The sequence below is a fragment of the Rhodotorula graminis genome (assembly GCF_001329695.1).
Source record: "Rhodotorula graminis WP1 unplaced genomic scaffold RHOBAscaffold_14, whole genome shotgun sequence".
NCBI classification, from domain to species: Eukaryota; Fungi; Basidiomycota; class Microbotryomycetes; order Sporidiobolales; family Sporidiobolaceae; genus Rhodotorula; species Rhodotorula graminis.
The window spans coordinates 185,294-211,416 of NW_017264941.1; the positions used below are offsets into that span (position 1 = coordinate 185,294).

At 69.0% G+C, this 26,123-nt stretch overlaps 12 protein-coding genes across 12 annotated transcripts; 3 read left to right on the forward strand and 9 right to left on the reverse strand.

The window, feature by feature from the left end:
• Positions 1–259: 259 nt before the first annotated feature.
• On the reverse strand, positions 260–1,618 carry RHOBADRAFT_55647 (uncharacterized protein; the record flags this gene model as incomplete). Its single annotated transcript, XM_018417949.1, has 4 exons — positions 260–643; positions 724–793; positions 864–1,211; positions 1,274–1,618. The coding sequence occupies 4 exons, from the start codon at positions 1,616–1,618 to the stop codon at positions 345–347; spliced, it is 1,062 nt and encodes a 353-aa protein (XP_018268593.1). The 3' UTR covers positions 260–344.
• A 3,375-nt stretch (positions 1,619–4,993) lies between these two features.
• RHOBADRAFT_17926 (uncharacterized protein) lies at positions 4,994–5,865 on the reverse strand (the record flags this gene model as incomplete). The annotated part of the gene is made up of 4 exons (XM_018412396.1): positions 4,994–5,304; positions 5,379–5,540; positions 5,613–5,677; positions 5,747–5,865. Coding segments are annotated over 4 exons (657 nt in total), but the record flags the coding sequence as incomplete, so codon positions are not given.
• A 211-nt stretch (positions 5,866–6,076) lies between these two features.
• Positions 6,077–7,140, forward strand: RHOBADRAFT_55649 (uncharacterized protein; the record flags this gene model as incomplete). Its single annotated transcript, XM_018417950.1, has 3 exons — positions 6,077–6,277; positions 6,344–6,616; positions 6,704–7,140. The coding sequence occupies 3 exons, from the start codon at positions 6,077–6,079 to the stop codon at positions 6,791–6,793; spliced, it is 564 nt and encodes a 187-aa protein (XP_018268595.1). The 3' UTR covers positions 6,794–7,140.
• On the reverse strand, positions 6,857–9,208 carry RHOBADRAFT_55650 (uncharacterized protein; the record flags this gene model as incomplete). The annotated part of the gene is made up of 5 exons (XM_018417951.1): positions 6,857–6,951; positions 7,143–7,193; positions 7,506–8,314; positions 8,394–9,107; positions 9,200–9,208. The coding sequence occupies 5 exons, from the start codon at positions 9,206–9,208 to the stop codon at positions 6,942–6,944; spliced, it is 1,593 nt and encodes a 530-aa protein (XP_018268596.1). The 3' UTR covers positions 6,857–6,941.
• A 460-nt stretch (positions 9,209–9,668) lies between these two features.
• On the reverse strand, positions 9,669–10,557 carry RHOBADRAFT_66894 (uncharacterized protein; the record flags this gene model as incomplete). Its single annotated transcript, XM_018419116.1, has 3 exons — positions 10,199–10,557; positions 9,960–10,106; positions 9,669–9,887 (listed from the first exon to the last, which is right to left on the reverse strand). Coding segments are annotated over exons 1-3 (390 nt in total), but the record flags the coding sequence as incomplete, so codon positions are not given.
• Positions 10,558–11,070: 513 nt separating this feature from the next.
• RHOBADRAFT_55652 (uncharacterized protein) lies at positions 11,071–13,531 on the forward strand (the record flags this gene model as incomplete). The annotated part of the gene is made up of 5 exons (XM_018417952.1): positions 11,071–11,150; positions 11,214–11,585; positions 11,668–12,364; positions 12,480–12,890; positions 12,996–13,531. 5 exons carry the CDS (start codon positions 11,071–11,073, stop codon positions 13,488–13,490), a joined length of 2,055 nt encoding a protein of 684 aa, XP_018268598.1. The 3' UTR covers positions 13,491–13,531.
• Positions 13,532–13,578: 47 nt separating this feature from the next.
• Positions 13,579–15,433, reverse strand: RHOBADRAFT_65563 (uncharacterized protein). Its single transcript, XM_018418733.1, has 9 exons — positions 15,390–15,433; positions 14,940–15,293; positions 14,722–14,865; positions 14,588–14,655; positions 14,490–14,521; positions 14,343–14,410; positions 14,181–14,283; positions 13,942–14,101; positions 13,579–13,871 (listed from the first exon to the last, which is right to left on the reverse strand). The coding sequence occupies exons 2-9, from the start codon at positions 15,282–15,284 to the stop codon at positions 13,697–13,699; spliced, it is 1,095 nt and encodes a 364-aa protein (XP_018268599.1). The 5' UTR covers positions 15,285–15,293; positions 15,390–15,433; the 3' UTR covers positions 13,579–13,696.
• Positions 15,434–15,622: 189 nt separating this feature from the next.
• RHOBADRAFT_55654 (uncharacterized protein) lies at positions 15,623–16,452 on the reverse strand. Its single transcript, XM_018417953.1, has 4 exons — positions 16,431–16,452; positions 16,253–16,361; positions 16,076–16,132; positions 15,623–15,926 (listed from the first exon to the last, which is right to left on the reverse strand). Exons 1-4 carry the CDS (start codon positions 16,433–16,435, stop codon positions 15,756–15,758), a joined length of 342 nt encoding a protein of 113 aa, XP_018268600.1. The 5' UTR covers positions 16,436–16,452; the 3' UTR covers positions 15,623–15,755.
• A 92-nt stretch (positions 16,453–16,544) lies between these two features.
• Positions 16,545–17,696, reverse strand: RHOBADRAFT_55655 (uncharacterized protein; the record flags this gene model as incomplete). The annotated part of the gene is made up of 2 exons (XM_018417954.1): positions 16,545–17,493; positions 17,585–17,696. Coding segments are annotated over 2 exons (1,061 nt in total), but the record flags the coding sequence as incomplete, so codon positions are not given.
• A 214-nt stretch (positions 17,697–17,910) lies between these two features.
• RHOBADRAFT_55656 (uncharacterized protein) lies at positions 17,911–20,474 on the reverse strand (the record flags this gene model as incomplete). The annotated part of the gene is made up of 7 exons (XM_018417955.1): positions 17,911–18,480; positions 18,551–18,688; positions 18,764–18,871; positions 18,979–19,326; positions 19,400–19,549; positions 19,641–19,853; positions 19,932–20,474. The coding sequence occupies 7 exons, from the start codon at positions 20,472–20,474 to the stop codon at positions 17,911–17,913; spliced, it is 2,070 nt and encodes a 689-aa protein (XP_018268602.1).
• A 419-nt stretch (positions 20,475–20,893) lies between these two features.
• RHOBADRAFT_46599 (uncharacterized protein) lies at positions 20,894–22,453 on the forward strand (the record flags this gene model as incomplete). Its single annotated transcript, XM_018414822.1, has 3 exons — positions 20,894–21,476; positions 21,541–22,347; positions 22,440–22,453. 3 exons carry the CDS (start codon positions 20,894–20,896, stop codon positions 22,451–22,453), a joined length of 1,404 nt encoding a protein of 467 aa, XP_018268603.1.
• Positions 22,454–25,430: 2,977 nt separating this feature from the next.
• On the reverse strand, positions 25,431–25,957 carry RHOBADRAFT_5476 (uncharacterized protein; the record flags this gene model as incomplete). Its single annotated transcript, XM_018417483.1, has 2 exons — positions 25,431–25,666; positions 25,783–25,957. Coding segments are annotated over 2 exons (411 nt in total), but the record flags the coding sequence as incomplete, so codon positions are not given.
• Positions 25,958–26,123: the final 166 nt, after the last annotated feature.

The window sequence follows — 26,123 nt, forward strand, 5'->3', positions numbered from 1 at the left end:
AGATCGAGTACGAGACGAGCTCGCCGGCGGGTTGAGGAGGGACCGTGCGCGAGGCGGCTTGACTTCACCTGTACTTTCTCTTCCTCTCTCTCTCTCTCCTTCTTCGTCATGTTGTCGATGCCCTACTTGCATACTTCTCTCTCTCGCTTTTGCACTGCACTCTGTTCAGGCTTCTCGCTCGCTCGCTCGAGAGGAAAGAGAGAAAGAAAGCGCGGATCTCGCTCGAGCAGGCTCGCGACAGACCTGGGCGACGACGAGAGAGGATGATGGGCTAGGATTGGCAACAATGCTGGAGGGAGAGGAAGTGTCTATGCTCGAGGTGGTACAAAGTGGCGGCTCGCTCGTCAGATGGCCCACTGCCCGGCGAGCCACGGGTGCTGGCGGATCTCGTCGAGCTTGATCCTCGACTCGACGTCGACCGTAAGGCACCGGTTGAGCAGGTCGGTCGCCAACGGGCTCATGACGGTGCGTGTCGCGATGCGGCGACCGGCGACGGCGTCCTCGGGTGTGCGGTGAGGGTTCTCGCCCGTGAGGAGGACGTGCAGGAGGACGCCCAGGCTCCACACCTCGGCGGGCAGCATCTGGTACGGCGCGTTCGAGAACACCTCGGGAGCGGCGTAGGTAAAAGTGCCGTAGAAGCGCTCTGCGAGAGAGGCAAGGACAGAGGAAGCGTCAGGAGGGGTTCGAGCGCGGACGAGGAGAGAGGACGAGCCGTCGACGCACTCTCGTTTTGCACCGGCGGCGGGCCTGACGGGTCAAACATGACGACCGAGCCAAAGTCGACGAGCTTGACCTGCAGCAGGCGAGAGAGGGTCAGTGCGCAGGTCGACGGGAAGGGAAAGAGTCGGCGAGCGAGGACGGACCGTGAGCTTTTCGTCGGTCGTGATGTTCTCGTCCTTCCAGTCTCGATGCAAGACGCCGACGCTCGCGAGGTCGCACGCCGTGTTGGCGAGCTGGTGGAAGATGTAGCGCGCGGGCGCCTCGGAAAACTGCTCTTGCCGCTCGACCCAGTCGAACAAGTCGGACGACGCCCGGCGGACCATGGGCGGTGGCGGCGGGCGCATAGACGAGGCCGGTGCGTCGCTGCGCTGCTCAGAGGCGGAGCGAGAGAGGGGAGCGTAGGCGGACGAGGGCGAGATGGGAGGGGTTGGGGGAAGCGCCGAGTGGTCGTGGATGGCGACCTGCGACGACTCGCCGTGGTACTCCATGACCTGCAGGTGCTCGTCGAGGTCAGCTTGAACGCTGTAGAGAGAAAGAGAGAGAGGGAGCGCACGAGGTAGTAGAACAGCTCGTCGGCGAACAAGTCACTGTAGCCGCACACGCCGCGGTGACCTTGGAGGCGCCTGAGCGCGTACGCCTCGGACGGGACGACGATGCCGCCGTGCTCGTGCTCGTCAAAGCCGTGCGGGACAAAGCCCCACGACCCGGTGCGGACGAGGTTCTGCCGCGGCACGCGGTCCTTGGCAATGACTTTGAGCGCAAGGACCTCGCCGTCGATGCGGCGCCGGACCTTGAGGACGAAGCCGGACCCGCCGACGCCAATCTCGTCGACGAGGGCGTAGTGCCGGTGCAAGTAAGGGCTCAGGGAGGCGAAGCAGGACGGCGTCGCGAAGCCCATGGTGTGGTCGAGCTGGGGGTGCGGGCGGGCGGGCGAGCGGGTCGAGTTGCGAAGCGCGAGTGCAGCAAAGTTGAGCAGGAGACAGGGAGAGAGCGAAGCGAGAGCATCGCTAGACAAGGCGCTGGGGAAGGAGGGTCGCTCTATGTGGAACTCCGGACCACAGGCCGTCGGCGGTGGAGAGGCTCCAGCCAGAATTCCGCTCAAGGGGCGGGGATCGTCGCATTCTGTGCGCGAGCGGCGAGGCGCACGGCGCACGCGCTACCGGATGATCGCCCCGACCGCAATTGTGCCCGAACGCGGAAGGGAAACTTCGCCCGGCGCGTACGTGCGCCAGCCCTCAGCGCGTCTTTCGTCGTCTCATGCGCATGTGCTCGGTTCCACCGCATCGCGGGAGGCTCCCCCCCTTGCGCTGGCTTTCCCGCCGAGTCGCTGTCGCTCGGTTCGTGCACGCTTCGCTTCGACGAAGCTGGAGATCCGGACCTTCCTCGCTCGGGCCCCCTTCCTCTCGCCGCTTGGTTACGGACACGCTCGTGAGAAGGACCTCTCCCCCTCGCGGTTCGACCCTTGCAAGCTCGGCGCTCGGTGCGCTCTAGAGCTCCCTCGAGTGTGGGTCCAGCACGCGGTCGAGTGCCCGCGGCCGCTTGCTCGAACCCAAGCTTCCCTCTGTCCACCCGGCTTGCAAGCGGCTCTTCTTCGAAAAGCGGCGAGCGAACGAGAAGCGTGCGGGGGACGCGATACGATAAGCGTCGAGGGTCGGCTCGAGACGGGGTCCGGGCGGCCAATTTGAGAAGGTCAACTCTGCGGGCGCGAGGCCTTGCGGGGCAGCGAGCGGCACGTTTCGCAGCTCGCCACAGCTCTCTCGCCCGTCGCGTGTGCGCAGGCTCGAAGCGCGCTTTGCTCGCAAGGGTTCGGGCGCTTCTCGTTCTCGAACCGCCGTGCTCGTGTTCGGCGGCTCGAACCGACCGACCGTCCCGCCTCCTCCGTCTCGCCTTCCTTCCCCTGGCCCTGATCGTAATTTCGGCAGAACCCTTTGCGAGGAACAGCAGCATCGTGACGGGACCCTTGCGATACGACGCGCTGGAGAATGCCGGGAGCATCAGGGGGCCGGGCCGCGACGAGATCGGGTTTCTGGCTCTCGGACCCCCTCGCCGACGAGAGAAGAGAGGTCCCTGCATGCGAGTGTGCTCCCGAGTGCGACGACGACGACGCAGAGATGCGAGAAGTAACGCGGTCGCTGCAAGTGCACGAGACAGAGACAGTATACAAAGGGCGAGAGACAGGCGGTACAACCCGGGACCGAGGGACGAGAGGACGAGAGGACAAGGGAAGGGGGAAGCTAGGGGAGGCTAGAGTGACGGGCAAAAGGGGGGTGGGACGAAGCGAGTGACGGCGCGATGTTGAGGAGAAGGAGCGGTGACCGCTCATGCCCTCCGTTTCCGCTGGCTCCTCCTCGCGCCCGACCCATCCTCGGACGCCGCCGGGCTCTCGACCTCGACAGCGTCGCTCTTGCGCTTGCGCCCACCCGCCGAACCCTTCTTCCTCGCCGCACCCGCACCTGCGCTCGGCGCGAGGGCATCGCTCGTCGTCGACGCGGGCGTCGGCGCCGAGTCGACCGTGCTCGCCGGCGAGCCGACGGCCCACGCTCCACCGCCGCTGCCGCCGCCCGCGCCGCCGCCGACCGACGAGCCCGGGCTCGTCACCTCGAAGGGGAACATGTGCGACGACGACGAGCCGGCGCCGGCGCCGGCGCCGGTGTCGGTGTCGGCGGCGGCCGAGGAGAAGAGGGACGGGTCGAGCGGAGGGTCGTTGGTCGGCGCGAGGAGCGAGTTGCCCGGCGCGGTCGACGAGAGAATGTCCGAGTAGTCGGTGACGCCGTTGGAGAAGCCGGCGTTGCTCGACGAGGGGTCGTACGCCGAGGGGGAAGGGAGGAAGTTGTACGACGACGAGGACGGGTTGGCTGCGGAGGGAGGTGAGAGTCAGTTCGGCACGCTCTGGCTCTGGCGATGTCGAGCGAGAGAGAGAGAGAGAGAGAGAGAGAGAAAGAGGGACGCACCGATCTCGCTGAACTGGGCGAGCATCTTGTCAAAGTCGATCCCGCCGTCGTCCATCGTGAACTGGCTCCAGTCCATCCCTCCTCCCGCACCGCCCTCGTCCCCTGCCGTCCCACCGAGGTCCCCCGCCGCTCCCTGCCCCTGCCCCTGCCCGTGTCCCGCTCCACCTCCACCGAGCCCAAACCCGCCGCCGCCGCCGCCGCCGCCGCCAACCTGCAGCGGCTGGTCATTCTCGACCTGCTCCCTCGCGTCGTCCGGCAGGTTCTCCATGAGGCGCGCAATCTGGGCCTCGAGCGCCGACGTGCGCGAGTCGATGTCGGCCTTTTCGCTCAGGAGCGTCGCGACGGCCGAGTGGTTGTGCGCGAGCGCCGACGCGACCGAGGGCGACATGGCCGGCGCGCCCGACGTCGAGGTCGAGGTGGACGCGAGCGCGTTCGAGGTCGAGTTCGAGGTCGAGGTCGAGGTCGACGAGGTGGAAGGGTGGGGTGCGGCGGTGGGAGGCGAGGGCGCAAAGAGGGCGAACGGGTTCTCGAGCGGGTTCGAGGTCGGGGTCGGGACGAACGGCATGAGCGCCGTCGACGATGACGACGACGACGAGGGCGGCATCGAGTAGGCGGGGGCGAGCGACGTGGCCCCGAGGGCGGCGCTCGACGTCGGCTGGTTGAACAGGGCGTTGAACGCCGACGAGTCGCCCGTGCTGCGCACGAGGGCGCCGAACGCCTCGGGCGTGAGGCCGTACTGGGCCGGGTCGACGCCGCCGACGCCGGGCGCAGTTGTCGTAGTCGGGGTCGGGAGCGCCGACGAGCCCGCCGGCGAGGGGATGGCCGTGAAGCGGTTCTGCGACGGCGAGCGCGCGAGGGTGCCGATGCTCGCTGTTGGCGCCGACGCGACGAGTGCTGCAGGAAGGACGACCTGTCGTCAGTATGTCGCGCACGAGCGAGGAAGAGGAGAAGAGGGGGAGGAGGGAGAGGCGGGACGTACAGCTCGAGATGGTGGGCAGCTCGTCGTCGTGGTTGCCCCTCAGGAGCGGGATCTCCTCGATCTCGTCGTCGCTGCCGTCGAGCTCGCGCAGGGCGGCGCTCTGGCGGCCCTTGACGTCCTCGAGGAGGAGCCGGCCCTTGGGCATGACGACGACGCCGTGCTTGCCCTTGGCGCCGCCAACGCCGCGGCCTCGTCCCGCCCGTCCCGTCGCCGATGACGACGACTCGCCGACGTCGTCCTGGGCCGAGCTGTCGGGCGTGCCGGCGTCGTCCCTCACCTGGGGCGACGGCGCCGCAGCTCCTGCGCCGCCGGCCCGGTCCTGCTGCTGCGACTGGTCGAGGACGTGGCCGCCGAAGACGCCGGCGAGGAAGCGCAGGATCTTGTTGATCGTCTCCTCCTGCTTCTTGTGCTTCTCGCGCGACTGGACGGCCTCCTGCCACAGGGCGTGGTTGCGCGCCTGGAGCTCCTTGAGGTCGGCGCTGATGGCCGTCTGGTGCTTGCGGATCGCGGCGAGGTCGGTGATGAGCGACGAGAGGTCGAGGGTGCCGTCCGAGCCGGCCGAGGGCACGACGGCGCCGTCCGTCTTGACCTTGCGGTGGATCATGCACAGGAGGTCGGGCTGGCCGCGCTGAAAGTTGGCGTTGCAGAACTCGACTGTGACGGGTGTCTGTTGGGTCAGTAGGGAGGACTGAGGGAGCTTCTTAGAGAGAGAGAGAGAGGGGACGCACGCATGTCGCCGTCCTCCGAGTTGTCGCGCTTGAGGACGCCCTGCTGGAGGTGAGGCACCTTGTGGAAGCCGTACATGTTGAGTTGGCGGACGAACGAGCCAAAGTTCTGGTGCTTGAAATAGAGCGGGAGGAGCTCGGTGCCCATCCTGTCGGCCGAGGGGACTGGGTGCGAGAGCGAGGTCCGGTGAGGGAGGGGTTCGTCGGCGAGAGCGTGGAGAGAGAGGGGGGACGCACCGAAGAAGGATTCGCCGTCGTCTGACCAGCGGATGAGGTCGTCGGTGCCCGGGTCCGACACCATGCTGCACGACGAGGGGAGGTGGGTTCAGTGGCCGAGCTTCGAGGGTCGAGGAGGAGAGAGCAAGACGGACGTGAAGAGCTTTGTGAGGAATGCGGGGACGTTCTTTGCCGTCTCCTTGTTGGGTTTTGCGCGGACAGGCTGAGCCGGTGGAGCGAGCGGGAGCTGTCGAGAGCTGAGGGTGAGCTCCATGCCGGGTCGAGACGGGGGGTCGGTCGCGGTCGAGGTGGACGAGTGTGGTGGCGGGTCTGGTGGTGGCTGGGTCGCTGTTGCTTTGCGCGGGCGGGGCATGGCTGTCGGGTCGTTGTTGGTCGAGAGGAGGAGGAGTCGAGACGAGCGCGAGCTGATGAAGTCGACTCGTCTCGCTCTCGCTCCAGAGCCCAGTCCAGCTGCGCCGTGCACCATGCCAGATCCTCCTCCATCAACCACAGCCTCGCCCGCACCCGCCGCACCCGCCGCACCCGCCGCAACCACCACCTCGGCCGGCGCTGGACCGTCCCCGCTCGACTCGCTGTCGCCCACCGACCTGCGCATAAAGCTCGAGCACGCCCGCAAGACCCTCAGGAACCAGCTCGACAAGAAGCGCAAGATTGACCGCGACCTCGTGCGTTGTGGCCCCCTCTCCTCCCTCGACGCGCACTCATCCCCTCTCCCCTCTTTGGCGACACAGGCCACCCTCGAGCAGTCGATCTACGCCTTTGAAGGCTCGTACCTCTCGGACGCCCTCTTCTCCTCCTCCTCGTCCACCACGGGCGGCCCCAACGGCTCGTCGTCCACAACGGCCGCCCAGTTCGGCAACATCATCCGCGGGTACGACTCGTACCTCAAGGCGCCCTCGGGTGGCGGCAGCGACCGCCGCAAGATGGGCGGCGGCGGCGGCGGCGGCGGTGGGCCCAACGACAAGGAGCGCATGTTCAGCGCGAGCAGCGCGACGTACCACCGCGTGCGTCTCCCTTTCTCTCTCTCTCTCTCGCGTGTGCGCTCTCAAGTGATACGCAGGATTCGCACTCACACGAGCCCGGTCCGCCAGTCGATCGAGCTCCGAGCAGCAGAAGCCGCCGCGTCGGTCGAGCCCGAGAGCGACGACGACTCGGCGCGCACCAAGAAGCGGCGGCATTGAGGCGTCCCCTCCCACAGACGTCTCGAGGTACGTCGGTGGGGCACAGGAGACGAGGGGCGAGGAGCGAGCGAGGGGCGCCTGTACCGGTCGAGGTGGCTCAGGTTGGGGTGTACGACGAGCTGTGCCGTGTTGTTAAGCTGAGCACATTCTAGCCGAAGCTACAAGAGGTGCACCAGCGTGGGCCTCGTGAGGCCCCAGCACTCGGACCTTGTCCCGGTGCGAGAAGGACGGCGTCTCACCCTCCAGCCGACCACTTCCTCCTCCCCTCCTTCCACAGCGACAGCCCCATCGCCACCATGTTGCTGCCCGCCCCGTCGTCCCTCCCCTGAGCGCCTCGCACCTCGCGCACCAGCACAGCCGCGAGTCCTTGACGCCGCTGTCGAGCGACGCGTGCACGACCCTGCGAGCGAGACGATGCCCGTCGACGACGACGACGACGATGAGGGCGAGAGAGGGCAAGGGCGACGTCGGCGAGGGCGAGGGCGAGGCGACGGCGAGGACGAGGACAGGCGAGGAAAGGAGAGGAGAGGCGAGGCGACGAGGGGCGAGGAAAGGCGACGGCGAGGACGAGGAGAGGCGACGAGAGGCGAGGCGACGAGAGCCGAGGCAAGGAAAGGAAAGGCGAGGCGAGGGAAGGAGAGGCGAGGAAAGGAAAGGTCAGTCCCTGTGACTCGGCGACGGTCGGGCACGACGAGGGAGACGGTGAGCGCACCTTGACCGTCGGTCGTCGCCGTCGACGCAGTCGGGGTTCCCGCAGCACTGCGACGTAAAGTCCTCGGGCGTAATGAAGATCTTGTAGTCGATCTGGCGGCCTCGAACGCTCGTCTTGCGCGACTTGAGCTCGAGCTCGACCGCCCGAAGGAGCGGCGCCGTGATCCGGGCGCCCTGCTGCTGGCCCGAGCGCGCGTAGATGCCGGCGCCGACGAAGATGGCGAGCTTCTTGTTGGCCGGGTACGGCTTGCCCTTGTGCAACTCGCCGCCGAGGATCTTGTCGACGAGGTCGGCGGCCGCCTGCCGGTACTCGCGCTCGCGCCGCTCCTTGGCCGTCGCGACGAGTCGCTGTCGTCGAGCGCTCACGTGGCGTAGGACGTCGAGTCGGCCGACGGCGACGACGTTGTTGACCGGGAACTGCGCGCGGCCGAGGCGAGCCGCCTCGTCGGCGTCGACGATGACGCGCCGCATGAACTCGCCGTAGTAGGCGCTGGCCTCGTGCGACGCCCGTCGCTGCAGCTCGAGGAGCGAGTTGCGGCTGTAGGACCCGCTCGCCTCGCTCCGAGGATCGACCGCCTCGGCCTGGGCCCGTGCGGCGGTGACGAGCTGGCGCCGCTGGTCGAGGTCCGACACGACGACGTCGTGCTGCCGCTGCGCTGCGGCCAAGGCGACGAGGGCGGTGGTCGTCGAGAGAAAGCCGTGCTCGAACGCGATCTCGAGCGCCTGGTACGCGCGCTCGGCCGGCGTGGCGGCGGCGGCGGCGGCGGCGGTGGTCGAGGTCGACGGGCCGGCGGGTGCGACAGTCGACGCCTGCAGGAGGTGAAAGAGAGCGTCAGGACGAGGATGAGGCGAGCGGGGCGGGCGAGAGAGAGAGGAGAATAGGACGGACGAGGACGACGCCGCGCTGCTCGGCGCGCACCTTGGCGAGGACCGCCGTCATGGTGGAGCGGCCCCACGTGCCGCGCGCCTTGCTCGCGCGAGTTGTGCACTCCTGGATGGTCGCCTGCATGTCGTTGGGCGACGGGCGCGGAAGGAGCTCGCGGCCGTGGGCGTCGAGGTGGAGTACGAGGCGTAGCAGGCTGACGACGCACTTGCCAAAGTCGGCCGACGTCGACCAGTTGACGCCGCGCCAGGGCACGTTGGGGAGGGTGCCCCATGGCGTGCGGGCGGCGAGCTGGCCGGCATCGACGAGGTACCGCTCGTACCGCTGCTGCTCGCTCCTCGCGCGCTCCTCCCAGTCGGCGACGTCGACCGCCTTGCCCTTGCCCGTGCCCGCCCCGCCGCCGTCGCCGGTGCTGGCGCCTGCTCGGCCGACGTGCTCGAGCCAGGTGCCGAGCTGCGCCTCGTCGAGGAGGGGGACGACGGCGACGTGCAGGAGGTGGAGCGAGCGCGCGTCGATCTCGTACTCCTCGGACGCGTCTCGCATACCGACGACGAGGTTGTCGACGATGTCGATGACCGAGTCGAGGTTGTCCTTCGAGACGACGCCGTCCTGGTTGAGGGCGGCCTGGATGTTGTCGATCGCGGACGAGGCAAAGACGACGTCGCCGGCCTGGACGACCTTGAGAGGGGTCATCGAGCAGGCGGCAGAGGCTGGTGCGGCCTGCAGGACACAGAGAGGCGTGAGCCGACTGCGACGCGACCTCGCGCCGAATGTGGGGAAGGGGAGGGAGGAGCGGGTCTGGCCGGCGGCACACGCACCATGGTGGGAGCGACGGCGCGAGGGCGAAGTTGGAGAGCACTGGTCGCGTAGTCGGGCGTGCTAGGTACGCTCGGCGAGCGAGAGGTGGAGGTCGAGGAGGGCGAGGTCGAGGGGGACGAGAGCGGGTTGTGAGGAGCGAGGCGGCGCTAGTCGGGCTGCGCAGGGTGGTGGTGGTGGCGAACAGGGCGGCGGGAGCCCATGGAGCTGCTCAAGCGAGTCACTGCGGAGGTGTTGAAGCGAGAGCGGGCGGCGGGCGACCAAGTCTGCACGGTGCAGGGTACCCCCTGTCTCGCATTCTCTTCTCTTGCGTCTCGCTCTCTCGCGCCTCCAGCAGGCCTGCTGAAGCTTCCTTTCGCCTTGCACTCACATCGCTGTGACATGGGGTGCGGCGCGACGCCTGCGCGCGGCCGCCGAAGCTTGTTAAACGCTTTCTCTCTTACGCTCTCTCGCGACTGTTCTGTTCCGAGCGAGAGTATTCCCTGTTCCAGGTACCGAGACGAGAGACGCAAGACCTCGCGAGACGCAGCCGACGGCGCCCGCCTCGCGCCCTCTCTCCTCCGCGCGCTCGTCCACTCTCTCGCTCGGCCGCCAGCGCCGTCGTTAGCTGACGAGCCGAATCTGGGCGCAGCGCAACGAGTCCTTGACCCGACGCGAGGGTACGAGAGCGGCTGAGAGCGTGTCCTGGCGCGGCGCACGGGGAGGGTCAGTGCGCGCTCGACGAGGCGGCGACAGGGGCGAGATGGGGGGCGCACCTGCGGCGTTTCGGGCTTGGCTTGAGCGTCGGCGTCGAGGGTGTCGGTGAGCGACGAGTGGGTTGCGCCGCAGTCGGGGTCGAGGTGCGCGGCGCGGCGGGCTGTTGAGCAGGTGCGTCGAGAGAGGCTCGACGGTGCAGGGACGGGGGAGCTGCGGCGCTCGGGTCGTCAGTGCGGCTCTACTCGAAGGAGATTGCGAGACGCGTGAGAGAGAGAGAGAGAGAGAGCCGTCAGACGCACCGTCGTCCCTGCTCAGCCAACCTCATGCCCGCGCTCCTCGACCCCGTTCGCCGCCGACGACAGCCGCCCTCTGCGCTCGGCCGCTCCCTCGCCCTCGCCCTCGCGCGCCGCCCTGATCAGGCCCTCGAGCGCCCTGTTGGCGCTCGCGCTCACGAGCCGCATCGCCACGGCACCGCCGCGGCCGCCGCTCGAGGACGACGCCGACGCCGACGCCGACACCGCGCGAACCCAGTCGTGCGCGTCTCGCGCGCCGCCAGCGGTCACGGCGGGCTCGAGGTGGAGGAGCGCGATCGGGGTCGAGGTCGCGCGAGCGTGGCGGATGGCGGCCTCGGTGAAGCCGCTGAGGGCGACGAGGAGGCCGATGTGCGGCGTGGGTGGGTTCGAGGGCTGTGCGGCGAGGGTGCCCTCGAGCTCGCGGACGGTGGCGGGCCCGACGGGGTGCGACTCGGCCTTGCACTGGACGAGGACCGGGTGCGAGGGCGAGGGCGAGGGCGAGGGCGAGGGCGAGGGCGAGGGGGCGAGGTGCCAGCGTGCGCGAAGGTCGATGCCGTGGTCGCCCTTGCCGCCGACTCGGACGATGCGGTCGAGGCGGTACTGGGGTGCGTGGGCGAGGAAGTGGGCCGTGGCGTGTTCGTAGGCGGTCCCGAGTGCGACGGTTGAGGGACGAGGAGGAGGCGGGCGAGGTCGCGAGAGTGCGACCGGGCGAGGGATGCGGCGCATGGCCATGGCGTGCTGGTAGCTGGTGCGCAGGCTGACCACAGCGAGCACTTGAGCAGCACAGTGACGAGAGAGAGGAAGAGAGACGACCGCCCGACCAGACCCTCCTCGCCTCGCTCTCGCCTCGACAAGATCAGCGACAGCCGCACTCGAGGATGCGGTTCGGCCTCGACGACCACCCCGACAGCTCGAGCGACGACCCAGACTCGCCCCTCCCGCCCCTGCCCTCGTCCCGGTGCGTCCTCCCCTCCTCCCTCCCCATCCTCATCACCTCGCGCTCACCCTCGTCCTCACACAGCTCGAGCCGCCCTGCGCCCACTCGCACCAAGCCCGCACACCCATCACCGGCCACCTCCCCACGAGAGCCCTTCAACCCGACCCCGCTCCGCCTCGTGCGCCCGCCCTCGCTCAGGCACCCGCACCACCACCACCGCCCGCGCAGCCTCGCTCCTCCTTCGCCCGACTCGCCCACCATCCTCGACTCGCTCGACAGCAGCAGCGACGACGACGGCGACAGCAGCGGCGACGACGACGACGACGACGACGACGACGACGACGACTCGGACTTGGACAGCGAGGAGGAGGCGTGGCCTGTCGGCCCCGTCAACAGCGTCGGCCCCGGTGGATGGCGTAGGCGAGGCGCACCTTCGAGCGCACGCAAGGGCAAAGGGTCCGTCCCCTTCCCTCTCCTTCTCTCTCTGTCTCTCTCTTTCAGGACTCGGACTGACGCCGCCTACGCACCCCGACAACAGCCGCGCCGCCGACTACCCGTCGTCGTCCGACCCGCCACGGGTCTTTGGCGCCCCGGACGACCTCGACGTGTGGGACGACAAGGCGCGCGCGTCTAGCTGGGCCCTCGCCAACCGCACCTTCCACCTCTCGCTCGCGCGCTCCAAGCACCTCTCGCCCGCGCTCCACCAGCACGCCTCGTCTTCTTCGCGCCGCTCCACCACCACCGCCACCGCCAACACCGCCTCCCCGTCCTCGTCGTCGTCCGCCGACCTCGACTCGATCTCGGGCCTCCTGTCGCAGCTCGAGCTGCAGCACTCTCGCGACGCGGCCGCGCTCGTGCGCGGCTTCGAGCAGCGCAACGCGGCGCTGTGGGACGCCATCGAGTCGAGCATCCGCGCCGCCGAGGCCGAGGAGGGCGAGCGGCAGCGCGCCTTGGTCGAGGCGCGTGCGCGCGAGGAGGAGGCGCAGCGCCGCGCCAAGGAGATGCGCGAGGCCGAGGAGCGGCGCGCCGAGGACGAGAGGAGGCGCAAGGAGGACGAGGACAAGCGCGCCGAGGAGGAGCGCGTCCGGCGCGACAAGGAGGACGAGGCGAACCGGGCCGCGAGGGCCGAGGAGGAGCGCAAGGCGGCCGCAAAGGCGAGCGCGCTCGGGCTCGCGACAGGCGACGCCGAGGGCTCGCCCGAGCACGAGTTCAAGCGGTGGACCGCCAAGATGCAGGTGCGTCGCGCCTCTCCCTCTCTCTCTCTCTCTCTCTCTCTGGCGTCGCTCGACCTCGCCTCGGGGTCCGAGCACCGTCCTGACCTCTCCCCCCCTCGTTTCCCGCGACGCGCAGCACATCAAGCAGGCCGTGCTCCCCGTCGTGTCGCAGAACCCGGCGTGGCGCAAGGCGTGCTTCCAGGCCAAGCGCGCCATCACGCCCAAGATTGGCCAGCTCACGTCGTCGGCCCAGGCCATCTCGCGCATCACGGCCCAGCTCGACGACGTCCTGTCGTCGATGCGCGCGCCACCCCCTGCCGGGCCGGGCGCGCCCGAGCCCTACACGTGGACGCTCAACCACCTCGCGAAAGCGCTCGTCAAGCAGGCAGAGACCGAGGTGACGGCCAAGCTCGGGACGGCGTACCCGCTCGCGAGGGTCGTCGTCGGCCTGCTCGTGCGCGGCCACACCGAGCTCGGCGACGTCCTCATGGCGAGGCTCGTCAAGAAGTGCTTCTGGGTCACGGGCCACTTTCCGAGGAGGGCACCTGTGCGTCCCGCTCTCTCCCTCTCTCTCTCGGACTTGCCCCTGCCCTGGCATCCTCACTGACTCTTTTGCTCTCCCCCTCTCTCTCTCGCGCGCGCATCCCTGCAGGGCGACACGGACGAGGCGCACCAGAAGACGCTCGGGCACGCCCCGCCAACCTCGTCCGAGACGCTCGTCCAGTACGCCGAGCGCATGTCCGGTCTCGTCGCCCTGTACGCCGCCATCCTCCAGACGTCGCCCCTCTCGCCTCCTCAAGGCCCGCCCGCCTCACCCGACGCCCTGCGCAACGTCCCGCCCCATTTCCGCCCCGCCGCCGGTTGGCGCTGGCTCGCGCTCGTCCTCCGTGCGCCCCTCGTCGCCCTCGAGCCGACCCCGCTCCTCGTCGTCACCTTTCTCGAGGTGGCCGGCGCTGCCCTCGTCGACGTGTACGGCGCCCAGATGCGCAAGTTGCTCGACTGCCTGTTGCGCGAGGGCGTGCGCGACAACAAGGCGGGCTTCTCGGACAAGGCGAGGGGGAGCCAGGTCCGGCTCTTGCTGTGGCTCGAGGAGTGGGAGAAGACGGGCACGGCAGAGTGCGCAAAGGGGAGGGAGGTCGACCCGTAGCCGTCGCGCGAGCCGCAACTCTTTCGCCTTCTCTCTCGTGCTCGCTCTCGGTCGTGGTCGTCCGTTCCTCTCTCGCCGAGAGACACAGAGAGAGTACTGCAGGATTCCTTTGCACAGCTTTGTCGTCGTCGTCATCTTCATCGTCCTCGTCAAGCCCGCCTCGCTTCTCCAAGCTCGAGGAAACCCGCGCCCGTCTCGCTGCCGCTCTACTCGTCCTTCTTGCCCGACGCCGCCGTCGTGCGGCGCTTCTTGCGCGCGAAACTGTCCTTGTACGCCTCGAAGAATGCCGTCGGCTCGGTCAGGTCCTGGCCCGTCACGCCGCGGAACGTGACTCTTCCGGCGACGTAGTTGGTCTTGCCCTCGCGCACGAGCGAGTAGTACCTGCGTGTGACGACGAGGCGGCAGTCAGTGAGACGTCGAGAGGCAGGCAGGGAGAGGGAGAGGGACGCACTCGAGGAGGTAGGCGCGCTCCGAGTCGTCGAGCTCCTGCCCCTGCGGGCCCTGGAGGATCTTCTTGGCCTCGCCCTCGCGCACGCTGTGGAACTTGAGCGGCGCGCCGAGCGCCTGCGACGCCGCCTCGGCGAGCTCTGGGCCGGCCGTGAGCTGCGGACCTGCGAGGCGGGCGGTCCGTGCGGCGAGTCAGGGTCGGCGGGCGGGGCGTGTCGGGAGCAGGGAGAGAGGCCGGCGCACCCGTGAGAGGGATCATCGAGCCACGGACCTCGTCGGCGAGGCCGTGCTCGCCTTCTGACGTGAGGATCTTGGCTAGGAGGAGGCACACGTCGCCGAGCGCGACCTGCTCGGGGCAAGCTGTCAGTTTGTCGTCGAGGAGACAAAGCAGAGAGAGAGACGCACAGGCGCAAACTTGTGGTCCTCGTCGATCGGGATCGGGAGCTTGCCCTCGCCCTGGGCCTGCTTCGAGTCTGCGGCGCGAGGTTTGAGAAGGTCAACTTGCGCCCGCTCGTCGACGGACTCGAGGCGAGGCGAGACGAGACGACGCACAGAGGAGGAGATTCTCGAGGTAGAAGCCGGCACTGCAGAGGCGAGCGAGGCGTCAGTGACGACGAGGCGAGGAGGAGGGTGAGAGGGAGTAGGCGCACCGAACGATGCAGGGAGAGTGGCCCGTGTCCTCGGTCGACGGGTCCGACTTGGGCGCCATGGCGAGGACCTGTAGAGGCGTACATGTCAGTTGAGGCAACAGAGAGGCGGAGGGAGAGAGAGAGCGCGCACGCACCTCGAGGTCAATGAACTCGCGCAGGTGCGGCTGCTTGTCGCGCTCGGCATAGTCGCAGCCCGCACTCGAGACAAAGACGAGGTTCTTGACGTTCTTGGCCTTCTTGCCGACCTCGAGGACCTGCTTGACGAGGTCGAGCTTGTCCTGCGTGGCGAGGACGACGAGGTGAGCCCTCGAGGTACAAGAAGGAGGAACGAGACGCGACGGGCGGGGCGCACCTTGCGCGCCGGCGGGATGAGGCACAGCGTGTCGACGCCGAGTTCCTTGAGCTTGGCATCGTCGAGCGAGTCGGCGGGCATCGTCTCGACCGAGTACTCGTCGAGGATGTCCTTGGCGTCGGGCCCGGGCTCGCCAAAGGTGAGGCCGACGACCTTGGCGAACTTGCCGTCAAAGTCGGGGTCGGACAGGAGGAGCTCGACGAGCGACGAGCCCGTGTGGCCGTCGACGGCCGTGACGGCAATGACCCGGCTCGACTTGGCGGCGTTGGCGCTCTTCGAGTGGCTGGCCTTGGTCGAGCCGTTCTTGGTGTCCGAGTCGGCGGTGCGCTTCTTCTGAGGAGGCATGGTGTCGTGCTGCCGTCGAGCAAAGGTCAGCTTTGGCGCACGGAGAGCTTTCTCGCCCCCGGGTCGCGGAGCGAGATGTGGGGGAAACGGAGGATGAGGGCGCACCTGTGAGTTTGTCGGGGGGGGGGGTGCGAGGCCGGTGGTGGTGCGTGAAGAGGAGCTTTTGTCGAGCGAGAGCAGGTGCAGGGGGAGGGAAAGAAAGGAGGGGCGAGGGAGGACGCGAGGCAAGCTGCGCCGACGACGCAACTGCCTCGCGCGCGCGACGGTGACGGAGAGGGAGCGTGCACCTCGCTCGTCTCACCTGACGACCCTCGCCATCTCGAGCCTCTCTCGAGCAGTATCGTGCAGTCGAACTAGTTACACACGAGAGGGGACAGCACGCGAGAGAGGGAGATGGAGAGAAACGAGGGGGTATCGACAACGACGAGGAGACAAGGGAACCACAGCAATCTGCCCGCCCACCGACCAGGCTCACGGCGCACTGCCGCCCCTCGTCGCCACCTTGTACAGCAGGAACAGCGCGACAAAGCCCGCGACGATGCCGAGCTGAATCCGGCCTGCGCCGCTGCCCGTCTGCACCGACCGCGCGAACCGCGACGAGGTGTTGGACAGCGACGTCTTGAAGCTGTCGAACGCGTTGCTCTGCACGGTCGACGAGTTGTCGAGGCGCAGGAACGCCAAGGGAGGTGGGCCGGGAGAGGTGGGACGGGCAGAGAGGAGGGAGGGAGGAGGAGAAGAGGGTCAGCCACGCGTCCCCGCCTCGCCCGCCCACGACAAAAGAGAGGACGCACAGTGCCGTCGAGGAGCGAGTTCTGTGCCCTCGAGTCCTGGTAGATGTCGCTAGTCACCTGCGAGGGCGAGGGAGCGAGGGCGAGGGGAGAACGCGGGGGGTGGAGCCGATGAGGACGAGAGGGGGGCAACAGTCAGCGCAGGCCACCAGAAGGGTGTGAGGACAGGACGGGACGCACCCCTCGCAGTGCAGAGATCTTGGAGTGCAGGTCGTTCAGGTGCTGGTCGTTCTGCGACTCGAGGTCGACCTCGGACGACTGCTGCGTCGTCTTGCCGCGGCCCCAGCCTCTGCGGGTGCGCTCGAGAGGGTCAGAACTGCTTCCCCTAAGGAACAGAGAGTGGAACGAGCGGACGCACGACATGGCGCGAGTGCGACGAGGCGAGGTCGAGGTGGTTGAGAGAGGCCAAGGTGCTGCACCGCCGCTCGCTCGCTTTCCAACACGCTCTCGGTGCGCCTCTCTAGCGCGAGCTCGAAAGATACACAGTCCTGCAATGACAAGGGACGTCTACTTGGCCACGGCGTGCAAGCTCTCTGCGAGGTGCGCGAACCACTCGACCTCGCCGTGTCCCTCCTCGCGCATCGCCTCGGCGACGACGCGCGCCCGCATGCGCACAATGTCCCTCCACCGCCTCGACATGCCCCGCGCCTGTCGCACGAGCTCGTCCTCGCCGACGGCAACGACCCGCTTGACGAGCTCGTCGACCCGCGCCGACGACCGCTCGCCCGACCGCAGCGCGGCGGCGAGCGTCGACAGGCCGACGAGCGCGTCGTTCGGCGCCGAGGCCGGCAAGTTCTGCCTCGCGAGGCCGTGCAGCGCGAACGCGACGTCGGCCGGGCTGCTCGACAGGAACCGGTACGCGCCCGACGCGGCGACGGCGACGGGTGCGGCGGCGTCGGACGCCTCGGCGCCCTCTGCGGCGGCGGCGGCAGCCTGCGGGCGGCTGATCTTGGCAAAGACCGGGTACAGCGCCGCGAGGTCGGTGGGGACGTCGAGGCCGAATTGGTCGCGGTTCAAGAGGACCTCGACGGCGGCCTGGCCCTCGTCGGCGTCGAGCTTGACGAGGCGCTTGACGACGAGGGCAGAGATCGAGTCGGGGAGGGCGGGAAGGCTCGCGGCGCGCCACTTGGCGACGAGCGACAGGACCTCGGGGAGCTGCGACGGCTCGGCGGCGCGCACGAGGTGGTCGACGAGCGAGGTCGACGGGAGGAAAGACCGGCCGTCGTGCTTCTTGGCGCGGCGGAGCGCCTGCTGGACGTTGCCGACGGCCTGCGCGTATAGTGTGCTGCGGTCCTTGGTCTGGCCGGTGGGCGAGGAGGCCGCGGGGGAGGAGGCGAGGTCCTCCTCGAAGTCGTCGAACTCCTCCTCGACAAACTCGTCGTCGAACTCCTCCTGGACCTGCTTGCTGGCCTTCTTGAAGACTGTGTACGGATTCCAGGGTCAGCTCATGGTTCTTGGCGCAGTTGCGGGCCCGTGAGAGCTCGGCGAGTGACGAGGGAGATGAGGGCTCACCAGGAGCGGCGGCGGAGAAGGCTCGGGGCGCAGGGCGAGCTGCTGGGAGCGCCGCAGGGCGCACAAGCTGGCGTGCAGACCGCACGCACGAGTTGCACACGCGAGAGAGCATGGTTGGCGGGCGAGAGCAGTCTCTCCTCTCCCCCTCGCGCTTTCCTCGCGACCGCGACACTCGACCAAGGCAAGGCAATGGATCGATACAGCGCAAGATTAAGTACTCAGAAGGCTCGAGAAAATGCAACACGAGGAGCACGGCGCAAAGAGATGGGGTATCCAAGGCGAGGAAAATCGAAGAGAGAGAGAGAGCGACGAGGGCAGAGAGCACGCTAGCCTCGAGGCCTGAAGCCTGTCGGCTGCGGCACGAGTCCCTGGCCCCTCGACACCGCTGCCGAAGCGCTGAGCGACGGCGACATCATCTGCGCGCCCGCCGCGCCGCCGCCCGCACCTCCCCAGCCCGCCGGGATCCGCATGCCCTGCGACCCTGCACTCGCCCCGAGGAACGACGCCGACCCACTCGAGCCCGTCGACGCCGACAACGGCGTCTGCGCGACCGTCGAGCCGGCGCCGACCGTGCCCGAGCGCGCGCGCGAGCCGCCTGTCGGCTGCGCCTTGAGCGGCTGCGACGGCGTCGCCGCGACGCCGTAGTTCGAGTGGTCGCCGAGCGCCAACTTTGGTCGACCGATGCGCGAGGCTGACGGGGTCGGGGCGGTCGACGAGCCGGCGCCTTGGGCGAGGCGTTTGGGAGCGGGCGGGCCGGTCGAGGTGGCCGAGGTCGCAGAGCGGGCCGAGGCGCCCGTCATCTGGCGCTTGAGCGGCGCCATGGTCGAGGCGCCTGTGTGCTGGGGCTTGAGGGGCCGCGCGGACGACGACGACGATGAGGCGCCCATCTTGGCGCGCTGCGAGCGGGCGAGGACAAAGCGTCAGGAGGTCGCCCGAGCTGGGCGGAAGGGGACGACCGAGGCGCACCTTGCGGTTCTCCTTCTCCTGCTCGTCGGCGCGGAGCTGCTCGTCGAGGCCCTGGATGAAGCCGACGCCGTTGATGAGGAACGGCCGCCCGTTGGCCGCCTCCCACTCGGGGATCATGAGCCGAAGCTCGGCCTCGAGCTGCGCGACAGGGGCATCGTCGTCAGGAACGTGGTCGAGCGCAGGGAGGAAAAGGGACGAGGGAGAGGGACGCACCTTTGGCCGCTCGCGGTCGACGCGCTTGCGGTCCTTGGCCTCCTGCGCGAGTCGTCCTGCGGCGCCCCGGCTCTTGTCCATGAGCCGACTCGGGTCTGCCGCCGCCGCCTGCAGGACGTGGAGAGGGTCAGTACGGTGCCTGTCGTCATTTTCCACGTGCTGCGCCGAGGCCTCGGTCTCGACGCAGGAAGAGAAGAGGATCGAGGGGGACGCACCTCGAGCTCCTTGGTCTTCTCGACGACCTCGAAGTACCGTCCAAGCCGGTCGAGCACAGGCCTCAAGTCCTCCTCCTCGCGCTCGAGCCGCTCGCGCTCGCGCTCGTGCGCAACGAGCAGCTCCTCGCTCACGTTGGGGCTCACGACCTCGTCCTCGCAGCCGTGGGCCGCGTTCCACACGCGAGTCGGCTCGACGCTGATGCTGTAGGCCGGGAACTGGGCGACGCGCTGCGCGTGCGAGACGTACAGGCGGTCCCACAGGGCCGTGAGGGCCTCGCGCTCGCGCGTGATGAAGCCCGACAGGTTCGAGAGCTTGAGCTGGAGCATGCGCGCGAGCTCGTCCTGGTACTGCGAGGGGCAGGGCTGGGTGTCAGTACGCGAGAGGAGGCGAGAGGAGAGAGGCAGGGGAAGGTGGACGCACGGCGTTGACGACGTCGAGCGTCGAGCCCATGTGGCGGTTGACAAAGTCCTCCATCTCGTCCTCGGACACGCCGAGCATGGTCCACAGCGGGTACAGCTTGTCGTAGGTCGTCTGGATCGACATGTTGCGGCGGTCCTTCTCGTCCTCGAGCTGCGCACGCACGAGACGAGTCAGTACGGGGCGTCGCGACAGACGAGGCGCGACAACGTCACGACGCGAGAGGGAGACTTTGGCGACGCACCCACTTGCGCTTGGCCTCGACGCGCTGCACGTTGTCGGCGGTCGGGACGATCTCGCGCTTGGGCTGGCGGGCGTCGCCAATGCCGAGGTGCCACAGGATGTCCTCGTCGAGCGGGTCGGCGAGCGCGCCGTCTGACGCCTGGTGGATGCCGAGCTCGCTGCGGAGCGCAAAGATCTCGTTGGTGCTCGTCGTGAGGACGTCTCGTCGGCGGGCCTGCGAGTCGAGGTGCGAACAGGGTCAGTTGGCGGGTTCGCAACGAGGGAGGGCAAGGAGGAGGGGAGAGGGACGCACGATCTCGGCCTCGCAGCGCATGATCTCGGTCTCGAGGGCGCCCATGCGCTCGAGCTTGAGGTTGAGGTCCTCCCAGCTGCCCGACTGTGCGGCGTCGTCCAACTCGACGTCGAGCCACTCGCGGCCGACGACCTCGGCGAGGGCCCTCAGGCGCTCGTGGAGGGCGAGGATGCGGGTGCCGCGTTCCTCCATGCGGCCCTTCATGCCCTCGCGGATGCGGTCGACCTCGTCGACGAGGACGAGGAGGGGCCCGTCGCCGCGGCGCTTTGCCGGGCGCAGAGGTTCGCCGAGGGCGGCCTGCCAGTCATGAACGCGGGTCCAGGCGGCGGCGAGGCGTTGCTCGGCGGCGGCGACCTGGGCCTCGGCGGCCGAGCGCTGCGAGGCGAGGAGGGTGTCGAGGGCCGACTCGAGCGAGGCGAGGTGCGAGTCGACGAGGGGTTGTGGGGCGGGCGAGAGGGCGGCGTAGAGGTCGGCGAGGGTGGTACGGTGCTCGGTGATGAGGTGCTCGAGCGCTCGATGGGCGGCTGGCGGTGTCGAGGCCATGCGCGGCGAGGTCGTCGTTGTTGAGAGATGAGAGCGAGTGTTTGTCCCGCTGGGGGCGGCGCGCGGTGGCGTGGGTGCACGCTGCGGGGCTGCAGGCGCGTGTGCTGGTGCTGGTGGGCGGGAGCAGGCACTAGCTGGTCGTTCGAGTGGGTCGAAGCAAGGGGGACCGCTTGCTCGACGTCGTCGTCCTCGGCGCGACCGCCTCTTTGCTTCGCGCACTCGCTCATCCCCTCGCCGTAGCACCGCTTGCTGCGCTACAGCTCGGCAGCGCTCTATAGCACCGCGTCTGCTGCCCGGATCGCCTGCCCGAGGCGGCCGTTCTCGCCCACCTCGCCTCGCCTCCGAGTCGCACCTGTGGACCAGCTTCCTGCCTGTACCTTGACCAGCCACCAATCGAGTCGTCGCACACGCACACCGAGATGGCGCAACCTGTACTCGTCGCCGCCCCGGCTGCCTGGCCCTACGCAGCCCCGGCCGTCGAACACGTCTCGTCCTTCTCGCTCGACGCCGACTACAACGCCTCGTTCGCGTGCACGTTCGAGCTCGAGATCGGCAACCCGGCCCTGACAAAGGTCGTCGCGCTCCCGCAAGTTCCGCTCCAGGGCATGTGGCACGTGTCCGTCTGGCGCAACGGCGACGTCGTCTCGCTCGCTCTCCAGCACAGCCCGCTCGCAGTCGGCGCGCTCGGGACCGACCTCGTCGGAAACCTCACGCTCGAGCGGTACTCCGACGGCGCGTTCACCGTCGTGGCGCAGAGCACGTCGCGTTGGGCGACGGTCCCACAGATCGACCCTGTTCGCCAGTCGTGCTCGTCCGGGTTCGCGCTCACGGTCCCGCCAGCCCACCTCAACGACCCGGCCCAGCGCAGCGTGTACCGCCTCTCGTTCAAGCTCCATCGCCCAGTGCTTCAGCCCGTCGCAGCCCCAGTCGAGCGGCAGGTCGGTCGCGTCGCTCGCCAGCTCGGCTCGCGGGACGCCAAGCAGCTCGCGCAGATCTCGCCAGGTGCGCCCCTCTCGCCCTTTACGTCGCAAATCGCCGACCAGGTACTGAATCGTCGCGCCCGCAGACACCCACACCCTCGCCCAGCCGCACGACGTCCGCATCTTCTTCCCGCACATCTGCGACTACGGGCCTTTCGAGCTGTGGACGTCCGAGAGCCTCCTCGTCGCGTCGTCGACCTACTTCCGCAACCTGTTCGCCTCGGACGACGTCGAGATCGTGCCCGCTGCGCACGGGCGCACGCACGTCGCCCGCGCGCAGGCCCCGCCCAAGATCATCGTCAAGCCGTTCGAGGACTCCGACGACGAGACGGACTGGCTCGTCGACGTGACGCTCGACCCGCTCACGGGTGGGCCGAACAGGCCTCTCCCGTTCGAGTACAAGCAGATCACGATCAAGGGCCACGAGGCGGCCTACACGACCTGGCGCGCCGGCCTCCTGTGGCTTGAGACGCGCTACATCGAGTTTGCGCCGCTCCTGTCGTCGTTCAGCGGCGCCAACGACCCGGCCGAGCGCCGCAACGAGGAGCTCGAGGCCATCCACGCCGAGAACCCGCGCCTGCCGTACCCGGCGTCGCCCAAGTCGGTGTACCGCCTCGCAACGACCCTCGGCCTCTCATATCTCCCCGATGAAGCATCCTACTTCTTCTACGACGTCCTCACGCTCGACACGGCACCTGTCGAGCTCTTCTCGGACCTCGCGCGCGACGACTGGTTCTGGCGCGTCACGGTCCGCTCGTGGCTCGTCAAGCACTGGGACGACGTCAAAGGGACCGAGGCGTGGACCGAGACGATGCGGCGCGTGAGCGAGGGCGAGATTGAGGGCGCTGGGCCGGCCATGGTCGAGCTCCTCGAGGAGGTCGGCAAGCGCAACAGTGCGCTCCTCTTTCTCTCTCCCTCGCCTATCTCCCGCACCCTCGTCGTCCTCGAACATGAACGCAGACACTGATTCACGTTCACTGTACAGACGTCAAGCCGTGAGCCCTTTTCGTCCAACACCACCTCGTCGCCTCGCCCACGCCTTTCCCTCTTCCTCGCGCGCCGTCCCGCCAGCCTCGCTTTGTCGTACCCCCCGCATTTGTACCCTGCAACGCTTTCTGTGCCCTGTGCGCCATGTCGAGCCGTCGTCGAGAGCTGCTCGTCGAGCGAGCCGAGCGAAAGAAAGTCGACCTTCTCAAGTTGCTCTCGGGCTCCCCTCTCTCGCACAGCAGGCTCGACACAGCACTCAACGCCCTGCACTCCAGCTCAACAGCTCTACGAGCCCACTCGCGACGACCGTAACCCCACCCACCGCGACCGTCCACCTTCTCACCCCGCGCTCGACCCCCTCGCGCCTCTCGACGACCCACCTCGCCGCCCTCGTCCGCCCCGCCTTGCGCAGCACCCGCTCGAGCGTGCCGCTCCCCCCCGCCGCAGCGTCGTCTCGCCCCTCGCGGCCCGGCGCGAGGCGCGGCAGCAGGCCCGCCTCGCCGCCGCTGCCGCTGCCGAGCGCGCGCAGGAACGCCGGGACGAGGTGTGCGCCGTCGAGATGCGGGAGCGGGAGCGCGTTGAAGAAGGCGAGGGCGAGCGAGAGGGAGACGAGGGAGCTGGTTTGGGCGGAAGAGGACGAGAGTGAGCTGCGGCGAGCGAGAGAGAGAGAGAGAGAAGGAAGAGGGAGGTAGGGACGCACGAGTAGAAGGCTTCGAGCGAGAGCGGCAGAGAGCGCGAGACGAACCAGTACCGCGGCGAGAGGTACGTCACCGTCACTGCGAGGCATGCGAGAGTCAGTCGAGGCGCTCCTGGGAGAGGGAGGGAGTAAGAGAGCGACGCACCGTCCCGCAGAACCGCGCCCCGCTCGCCCTGATACAGCACCGTCCTCGCCCCCTCCCCCCTCTCCTGCGCCCGACCGTCCACCTGAACCCCCTCGTCGACGACCCCAATCCGCAGCACCCGCTCTCGCGCACTGATGCGCGCGCACACGGTCCCACTCGCGGTCGCGCCGCACGACGCATCGTCGACACAGCGCGGCGCGGGCTCGGGCGCGGGCGGCACGAGCGCGAGCGGGTCGAGGCACGCTTGGAGCGGGACGGGCGCGCCGGCGCCGGCGGCCGAGGCGGGCGGCGAGCGGGCGGTGAAGCACACTCGCGGGACGGCGTCGTTCGTCGAGGCGCAGCACGCCTCGTCGCCGTCGACGTGGCCCGAGGGTACGACGTCCCACGCGAATCCTCGGCCGGCCGGGACGCACCACCCGAGGCGCTCGTACGGGTCGTTGGCGCGCTCAGGCCGCCGGCGGTCGAGCTCCCGGCGCCACAGCTCGAGGGCCGAGTTGACGCTGTGCGCTGCGGCGTCGAGTTCGAGGTCGTCGAGGTGGGTGATGGTGGTGCCAGGGACGAGGTGCTGGGCGAGTGGGGAGGACTGCGGAACGGGCGACTGAGGCCGTCAGGGAGGGCTTCGACGCCGCTGGCGAGCGAGAAAGGGAGAGCGACCCGACGCACCGACGACACCGACACGACGACGACGCCCTCTCCCATCTGCTCCCACACGCCGAGCGCGCTCCCCGTCCGCCTCCCGAGCGCGCCGCCCTGGTCCGACACGGCGAGCGCCGCGAGCGCGAGCACGACGTTGTGCCAGATGCCGGCGGCGGCGATGCGGAGCTCGGTCGCGGGCGAGGTTGGGGACGAGGGACCGGACGAGGGGAGGGCGACGGCGAAGGTCGGGAGGACGAGGAGGAAGAGGCGGACGTGGAGAGAGAGGAGCGGGATGTGCTCGCTGTGGGTCCCGAGTCGCGGGTCAGGTCTGGCGCTCGCACAGGGCCAAGAGAGACAGGGAGAGAGCAGAAGACGCACCATGCTGCAGCGAGCGCGTGCCCGAGCTCGTGGAACCCTTGCGCGACGACGAGCGCGGCAACGAGCGGCGGGACGAGCGAGAGCGGCGTCGTCAAGCCGGGGACCTGCTCGGCGACGCGCAGCGGGTGCGGCGCGCCACAAGGGGCAGTGAGAGGTCGACCCGGAGCAGGGAGGGAGGGTAGAGGAGCAGAGGGCGCACAAGCGGGCGGAGGAGGAGCGAGTCGGCGGCCGAGGAGGCGGCCTGGAGCTCGTCGCCGAGGGCGCGCCGTACGAGTCGCGCTGCAGTGCTGCCCTCGTGCGCGCCACCGACCATGCTCGCAAGCGCAGCGAGCGCCCTCATGCCCGCGACGACGAGCACTGCCTGCGCGACGACGCACCCCAGGAGAACGACGACGGTCCCGGCGTCGTACCACCCACCGAGCCGCCTGTGCCCTCCCTGCGCCGCCCTTCTCGAGCGCGGCACGCAGCGCAGCACGGCCTTGGGCACGCCGTTGAGCGCCGTCGTCGAGAGGTCGAAGGCCGTGGGGGAGAGGGAGACACGCGTCGTGCGGGTGCTGAGGCGCGCGAGGAGCGGGTCGAGGCGTGGGCGGGCGAGCTGCAGTGCCGCCCAGAGTGTGGCGAGGACCGCGAGGGGCAGCATGGCCCGCGGCGGGAGCGAGGCAGTGACAAGGAGAACGAGGTCGTTACGACCTCTCGATCTCGTGATCGCTCTCGAGGTGGCTCTCCCTTTCCTGCGCACGGCGCATGCACGCGTCGGACAAGAGAGGAGACTCGCATGCAGGGAGAAACCCGGGAGGGACAGTTCCTTTTGCATGCTTCGAGGGGGACGAGAGGGCACGACGGCTGTTGCTGCTAAGCGGCTCAAGAGGGGGTGGAAAGAGGGCGGGTGCGAGAGAGAGAGAGAGGGGAAGACGAAAAGGGAGACACGGCTGCGGGTGGTTTGCGGGCGCGCAGAGCGCTTAGTTCTGTCGAGGACCGAGCGAGAGGTCAGTCGGGTGCGCGCGAGAGACCGGCTCGAGAGAGGGGAACGCACGAGGTCCTCGATCTTGGCAGTCTCCTGCACGACAGAAGGAGCGAGTCAGGCACGGCTCGCGGCAAGAGAGAAGGTGGGAGGGACGCACTGCCGGGTCCGCCTCGACCAGCTCGGGAACGTCCTCCTCGTCGGCCTCGCCCTCGATGCCCGTCGGGGCGCCGCCCTCCTGGGCACCGGCGCCGCCCGGGCCAGCCTTCATCTGCTCTGCGAGGCGCTGGATGACGGCCATGGCGTCGGGCCCGAGCTGGTTGAGGACCGAGGGCATGAGCTCGGTCAGGTCCTTGTGGACGCCGTGGCCGTACACGGCGTACGTGTTGCTGCCGGTCGAGCAGTGGACTGTGGGCGCAGGACGAGAGTCAGTTGACGAGGTGAGAGATGAGAGAGAGGGCGCGCGGGGGAGAGGGGGAGGGGGGAGGGAGAGCGGGTGGGAGGGGTCAAGGGCGACGACGGACCGGTCGGGCGCTGGAAGTGGAGGATGCCGTCCTCCTTGAACATGTTGACCTCGTCGACGGCGCCGACGCCCTGGATGTTGAGCTTCTTGAGCTGGTTGCGGAGCTTGGAGTCGTCCTGGGAGGTGGCCTGCTTGGGGACGACCTTGCGGCGGATGGGCGCCTTGTTGCCGCCTGTCGTGGGGTGTGATGAAAGGTTGCGGTCAGCGTGGTGGCATGTAGGAGGCTCCTGGTGGGCTGTGTCGAGAGGGAGAGGCGGGAGGAGGGGGAGGTGGACGACGAGGGGTCCCAGAGTGTGAGCGAGGCAGAGGGACGCACTGAGCTTGAGCGCGGCCGTCTTCTTC